Source organism: Setaria italica, chromosome VII (genome assembly GCF_000263155.2).
Source record: "Setaria italica strain Yugu1 chromosome VII, Setaria_italica_v2.0, whole genome shotgun sequence".
Lineage (NCBI taxonomy): Eukaryota > Viridiplantae > Streptophyta > Magnoliopsida > Poales > Poaceae > Setaria > Setaria italica.
Window position 1 is genome coordinate 26,260,342 of NC_028456.1, and position 7,483 is coordinate 26,267,824.

Genomic DNA, 7,483 nt, shown 5'->3' on the forward strand with positions numbered 1-7,483 from the left:
TTAACCGGAATAATATGTAATGCATTTATATTTTTTTAAAATACAGCTGTCATTCTCCCCCCTAGACCGAACAATGCTCACCTCACTTTATACAGGCTGGAATCGACCTGGTCAGACACTCACACCTTGCCATTTTGGTGCCTTCACGTTTCGACTAATTGGCTCAGGCACTCACCGCCGACGCCTTCAAAAGGAACTAGACCTAGACGCTCTCTCCCCGTTCATCGCCCCAGTCTCCAACTCTCCATCTCTCCCTCGCCGCCGCCGTCGCAGCCGCCGCCTACGGGATGGACGCGACGAAGAAGCAGCAAACCATGGCGCCACAGGCTCAGCACATCAAGGAGGAGGACCAGGAGGAGTGTGGATCTGAGGCTCCGCGTGGTGTTCTGAAGCCCGGTGGCAAAGGGAAGGGCGCAGCGCCGGCCGTCGTCAAGGCCGTGCACAAAGGAAAGGAAGCCGCCGTGCCTGTGGTGAAAAAGAACCCGGGTGCCATTCCCATTTTGGCGCAGAAGACAAAGGCGTTGGAGAAGAAGAAGAGAGCGGGCTTGGAGGCTGCGCGGAAGGGGCAAGCGGCAGTCAAGGTCGCGCCGAAGACAAAGAAGGTCATCTCGAGTGATGAGGAAGAAGAGGAGGAGGAGGAGGAGGACAGCAGTGATGAAGACTACGACGAAGAAGAGAGCGAGGACGAGGACAGTGATGATGACTCAGAGTATGAGGAAGAGGAGGAGCTAGTCGCTCGGCAGCCTCCACCTGCGATGGCTGATGAGGTGGACGAGGAGAACTTACCAGTGCATGAGCAGCAGCAGATGGAGGAGCCTGTGGTTGTGGAGGATACACACGAGGGAAACAATGATGAGGACGCCATCGTCAAGGTAAAGAAGTTCGAGGGCTGCAGCATGCTGGTTGAGGTGGACAGCACCGAGGACAACGGAGTCGCGAGCCGGACGCGGCGGCGCAAGGTTCTGAAACGGCTCCAACTGAACTCGCAGTTAGACTACGACAAGGATTCCAAAGGGACGTTCAGCGATCCGGTAAATGTCTAGCTGGGGCTGGGCGAATGCTCCTCTGACGCTATTGAAATCTCCTCGTGCTCGTCCTCCTCCGAGACTGAGAGAAAATATCTCTAGCGCTGGAGTGCTCATTTCAATAAGCTCTGGCTTGTGGTCTCGTAGTTCTCTTGCGTGCTGTTGTTGCTGATGGCAGCGATTTCATTTTCTTCTGTCAGTGTTAGTCTTGTTGTATTGGTCTTGGACCGTGTCCTGTTAGTGTTTGTCATCATCTTTCATCAACGTTGAAGCTGAACCGATTGTGGTTTACGCTTGTATTGCTTTATTATCTTCCATCTAAATTTGTTTATTATACAGTTCTGTGAGCTATATAGTTCTGACAGTGATGCATGATAGCTATGCATGGGAAACCTACCTTTTGTTGTGATGTTCGATCTCCCGGCAATGTTTGCCCCTCAATCTCTCGTGATCCTAGGATCGTAACAGTGATGAACTACATGTAACAATTAACATTATTAGTCATTAATTGGCTCATTGCTAATTTGTTGTACAATGATTATGCTAGAAATTAAATGTGAAAAGTATTCTGAAGGAGAGACGAACCACAAGACTCGGCAGCCTTGATTTTTTCTCCCTAATATCGACACCTAAGTTACTCCAGATTGTTTGCTTGTTCCTTTTACAGGAAGCACTGCAAACACATAAACTTACTATGATCACGACCTGGGTTGTTATAAAGTACAACTCATATGTGCAGCCAAACCAAGTAGGAATCACATGCTTCAGTTCTCCTTTAAACAGTGGATATCATGTTAAGAGAATTCAAAAGCAAAAGCTATACCGCATATGCCAAAGTGTTGATTTCTAAGGATTTAGGCGCGCTCACTTCAGCTTCTGCTACGGCTGTTGCTGCAGCTGCACAGCGCAGCTGCTCGGCTATAGCTTGTAGCTCATGCAGTTCCATCTAAAAAACAACTGCGCAACCTTATTTTGAGGCATAAAAAAATTGCACAGCAATTCTCACCCGCATGCTAGTTGTAGCTGCTGTTGGCTTTCTGTTGCAGCCACAGCCGCAGCGCGGCTGCAGTCAGCTAATCTGAACAGGCCGTTTTACATATAGGTAGTGCTTCTTGAATGTATGCTAGAGAGAACAACAATGCTTGGTTTACTCCAAAGATGTCATGTCATGCTAAGATTAGCGGGAGATCAACATGCGAGACAAGTTCCGTTTTCCAATAACATTTTGGTCGATTGTCATGCGCAACTTCTGTTTCCTAAGGTTATTTTGGAGGCTTTTCCTTCATATATAGTAGACCTATACTATATATGGTTGTAATGCAACGTACTGATTGTATGTACTTGAGATGGCTGATTTCATGATCAGACAACCAAATTAATTAGTCGTGAGAAATCCAGTACACGCGATGTGCTCATACTGCTCTCTATATGCCCAGGGGGATAAAATTAAAGCTAGACTAATATATTTTGAGGGGAAATGTCTAACATTTTTTTTTGAAAACAGAAATGTCCAACATTAGTCTCATGTGTAGACAGCTGTGGGGACTGAAAGGGTGCAGACCTGCGTGTGGTAAAGTGGTACACTGCTAGAGGCAAACAGTACCTCGTTCCGAATCTTTTTTTTTTGTCATTTTAGATGATGATGCATGCTAGGTCAACTGCTGAAGATCCTGTTTTGACAAAAATAAGCAAATGGTTTGCTAAAAAAAATGCAGATATGGTTGGTGCCCAACTGTTACTGTTGTGCATTTAACTGTGCAAAATTCTAGGATCGGAGGACATCACTTTATAAGACATGAAATGCCCTGCATTACAATATGTGATGGATATATCTGGTGGAGCCCCCTCGCTCTTGTCCATTATTTTCTAAATTCATAGAATAGTGATTTTATCAGTTTACGGATAGAGCTCTGAACCTTACAGGCCTATTACATACATTTGCGGATGATTAATTGGAGAAGAATGGTGATTTATGCAAGATTTTGATAATAATATATACAATATCTAATTTAAAATATCTTGTGCTGATATGATACTGTGTGATAGATAACAATGCGGTCCTGGCATGCAGGTTTTCATCTATCAGAAAGAAAATATTTTGGTTGTTTAACATATATGGGGAAAAAATACACACTCTGTATCGAGAAAAAAACCTCTGGTAGTTTGGTGTATGAAAAACCTCACAAGCAAGCACAATAGATAATTATGCTTATTATAAAGTTGCGTGTTGTGTCTCCGATCACAACCTCCCAGGCTCCCAAAATGTTTTCCTTTTACCGAAAACTGGGAAATAACTCATTTTTCCTCATGCCCGTCTTATTTCACACACTTGTCTCGTCGATATCTGTGAATACAATACAACATCCTGTAAGATTGATGTAGGATATTGAGAACTCCCTCACTACCAGAATCCGGTTGATTCCTGACGGTTCAATGTTTTTCCTCACTACCAGGCCTCCATTTTAGAAGAACAGAACTTCAAATTTATTTCCCAAGAGCTAGAAGTAGAAGATCACCTAAAAAGGACTTTGACCGATTTAAACACGGATATATACTTACAGCTGGGTAAAGTAGCTAGCAAGAAGCATTTTCAAGATTCAGAAAAGAAAAATTAAAGAGAGAAAATATCAAAATAACCACTAAACAACGCAACATTGTATGCCGCTAGCATGATACTTGCCGGGAGTCTTTTGGTCTTTGAAGCCAGAGAGATTAGGAACCCCACTAGTAAGCAAAGCAATGGTTGGCGCAAAATCTGTGTGTTACATTTTTTTCCAGTTTATGATATTGTAGTTGAGACCCACCTTTGTAGATGAGGAAGTACAATAGCTTTGATTTGGTATCAAAGACAACTGGAATAATTGGTTTTAGGAAGTCGTAAGCGTTTCCTGACTATGGACTTAGCTTATAATGACTATAGACTTAGCTATTGAAAAAATTAGAACCGTAATGATATTATAGACTTAGCTCTTGAAAAATTAGAACCGTAATGATACTGCAGACGAGGTAGCTTATAATAATAATACTCTGATCGTTTACTTGATTTTGCTCCATGAGTCTGCTAGGTTGGTGTGCTGCGATGTGAATAATGTTTTTTAAGAAAAAGAAAGTGTTTCCGGGCTCTGCAACCGCGCATAGCCAAGTTTAACTGAATTCTCAACTCAAAAGCTGATGAAAAAAAGGAAAAGATGTACAGATATAAAGAAAAAAATTAAAAGCAAAGTCTATTATTGCTTCTCCATCCATTCTTGGCAAAGATATCCAAAACAACAATCTCCAACGCTTTGATTGTTGAACAGATAGTTTTCCTTGATTCCTCATGCTGCAATAGAGACCAAAATCGCAACCAATATACTCCCTAAAAACAGCATGCATAAAAGAGGTAAACCGTTTTTTTTCAAAAACTATATCGTTACGCGTACACCAAATAGCCCACGTAAGAGTTGCGACCCCCACGAAAATCAGTAGTCTTTCTTTCTTTCTTATACCTGTTAACCAGTTTCAAAGCATATGAGATACTGATTTAGGTGCAGTTAACCTAGTAGCTGTATGAACAATCCTTCAAATAGTCTTAGCATGCTTACAGTAAAAAAAAGAGATGTTTAGTTATTTCATTACAATTGCAAAAATAACATTTTTGACTCCCAGATCATCTTCGCTTTGCTAAATTGTCCTTTGTTAAAATCACACCTCACTGGAGGTACCAAGGAAAATTTTTATTTTTAGTGGAATTTTCAACTTCCATCTGAATTTATTGATGAAGGGGTACCCTGGTTTAAAAGATATTGATACATAGACCGTACTGTAAAATAGCCATGACTATGTAGGTCCCAAGTAAAATTATTCCTCCTATTAGAAAGCTGATAAATAGCAATTTTAGCTACTAGGTTATGCCAAGCTACTAGTTTATCCCCAGCTAATGCTCTCCGAAAAGAGATATTCAATGTCATTTGATTTATCACATTTGCCAATATTCAATGGTATTTGATTTATCACATTTGCTACTATTTTATGGGGATTACGGACAATGTTACACAACCTAGAAAATTGCTCTTTCAAAGGTTCAGAGCCCACCCAAGTATCCTCCCAAAATCTAGTTTGTGACCCATCTTTTATCTTGAAGGTCCCACATCCTAGAAAATCTTCCCTAACCTTTAATAGACCTTTCCAAAAATGTGAGTCTCCTGGTTTGATTTGAACTTGAGATAAACACTTTGAACCCAGATATTTGTTTCTGAGTAGAGTCTGCCAGTTGCTGTCTTTGTTAAGTAATTTAAACAACAATTTTATTTTTAATCTAGAGATTTGTTATTTCCGAACCCCCTTGATCTTTTGGGATGACACAAGATATCCCATTTGGCTAGGTGGTATTTTTATTTATCATTATTACCTTGCCAGAAGAATCTGGATCGATAAAAGTTCAGTCCTTTAAGGACACCTTTAGGGATTTCAAAGAAGGACATCATGAACATGGGAAGGCTACTTAGAACTGAATTCAATAAAGTCAGCCGTCCACCATAAGATAAATGTTTAGATTTCCAAGTACTTAGTTTATTCTTAAATCTTTCCTCGATTACACTCCAATCTGCATTACAGAGTTTATGGTGATGCATCGGGATACATAAGTACTTGAAAGGGTATGGCCCTAGGGCACAACCAAACAAATTAGTATATTCTTGCTCATACTATTTAGCCTCTCCATAACAAAAGATCCGACTCTTATGGAAGTTAATTTTTAGTCCTGATAATTGTTCAAAGACACAGAGCAATAGCTTCATATTTTTAGCTTGATCTAAATCATGATCCATGAACAAAATCGTATTGTCTGCATATTGTAAAATAGACAATTCATTTTCCACAAGGTGAGGTATCACCCCCATTAATTTGCCCATCATCCTTTGCCCTCTTGATTAAAATAGAGAGCATGTCTACCACAATGTTAAAAAGGATAGGCGACATGGGTTCTCCTTGCCTGAGGTCTTTTTTTTTGAAGTAGTGTCCAATATCATCATTAATTTTGATGCCCACACTTCCTCCTGTAATAAAATTTTCAATCCATATACGCCACTGCTGGTAGAACTCCTTCATTCGGAGTGTTTGTTGTAGAAACGACCATTTTACCTTATCATCTTATCATAGACCTTTTCAAAGTTAATTTTGAGAATCACACCATTAAGTTTTTTGTTGTGAAGTTCATGAATAGTTTTGTGTAATTTTACTACTTCTTCCATAATATTTCGACCTGGCATGAATGTTGTTTGGAAAGGTCGAACCATATTGCTAGCAATCCCATGAGTCTATTTGTAGCAACCTTTGTGAATATTTTAAAGCTCACGGTAGAAAGCTAGGCCATCAAGACTTGAGAGCCATGGCTCGGGTTGCGCGAGAATCTAAGTTCCTAGATATATGCCCATGTTCTGCGGTCATCCGTGAGTTTTCTTGCTAGTGGCTTTGTCTATAGGTGCAACTTATGATCCACGGCACAGTGCAGTAACACAATTGCGGCCCTGCTAATAAGCTAATCCATGCACACGCATACAATAAGACAAATATAATCCTATGTGTGGCTCTCTCTTTTTTTTGAAATTATATGTGGCACTTTTTTAGATCAGCTTTTATTTTTGATAAAATCATTTGACTGAGCGCAAGCCACATCTCTCCCATTTATTTTCCCTCACACACAAATCGTGTGCCCATTATCATCTTACTCGAACAGGCAACACATCGCACAACCTTGAAAATATGGTAAATGTAGTAAACAATGGGAGGGACAATTGCACCATAAACCTTTTAGAAAAGAATTAGCAACTCAAATTTTTTTGTGAAAATATTTTTAATTTTTTTGGTGAAAACTTTCTTATAAAAATATTTGGTGAAACTTCTCAAATAGAATATTGCCTGAAAAAATCTGGCAGCAAAAAAGAGAGGAGAGAGAACGAGGTTTGAGGGATGAGGAAGTATTATTGAAAAAGTTGCAAAAAACTTCTCCAAACAAAAATATCCAAATAAAATTTGTTCATAGAAAGGAATAAGATAAGGTAGAAAGGGAGGAATTAATAGAGGGAGCAAGAGAGTAGTAGGAGGAGATGAAGCTTTAGATTGTCCGCCACTGCACGGCAGTACCTAGGATTGTTCTCTAGCATGATGGATTGTGTTTTTTCATCCTCGAATCTGAAGAGAGAGAGGATGGACACCATTTGTTGGTATATGCTCTTCAAGGTGATGCCTCACGCTCATCGATTGTTAGAAGATAGATCAGATCTATAGGGCACGAGAGCAAAAGGACACGATTTATTATTGTCTATTTTAATGGGGTCATGGGTGGAGCAAACAGATACACGAAAAAATTAATGAGTGATCATTGCGGCTTAGAGAAAAGTGCATGGGAGGCTTAGGGGGTGTTTGGATAGCAGGTGCTAAACTTTAGCAGTGTCACATTGGATGTTCGGATACTAATT

The 7,483-nt window shown here is 40.3% G+C and overlaps 1 protein-coding gene across 1 annotated transcript; it reads left to right on the forward strand.

The window, feature by feature from the left end:
- The first annotated feature begins 287 nt into the window (after positions 1 to 287).
- LOC101755905 (nucleolin-like) lies at positions 288 to 1,043 on the forward strand. Its single transcript, XM_004978101.1, has one exon. The coding sequence runs from the start codon at positions 288 to 290 to the stop codon at positions 1,041 to 1,043; it is 756 nt and encodes a 251-aa protein (XP_004978158.1).
- Positions 1,044 to 7,483: the final 6,440 nt, after the last annotated feature.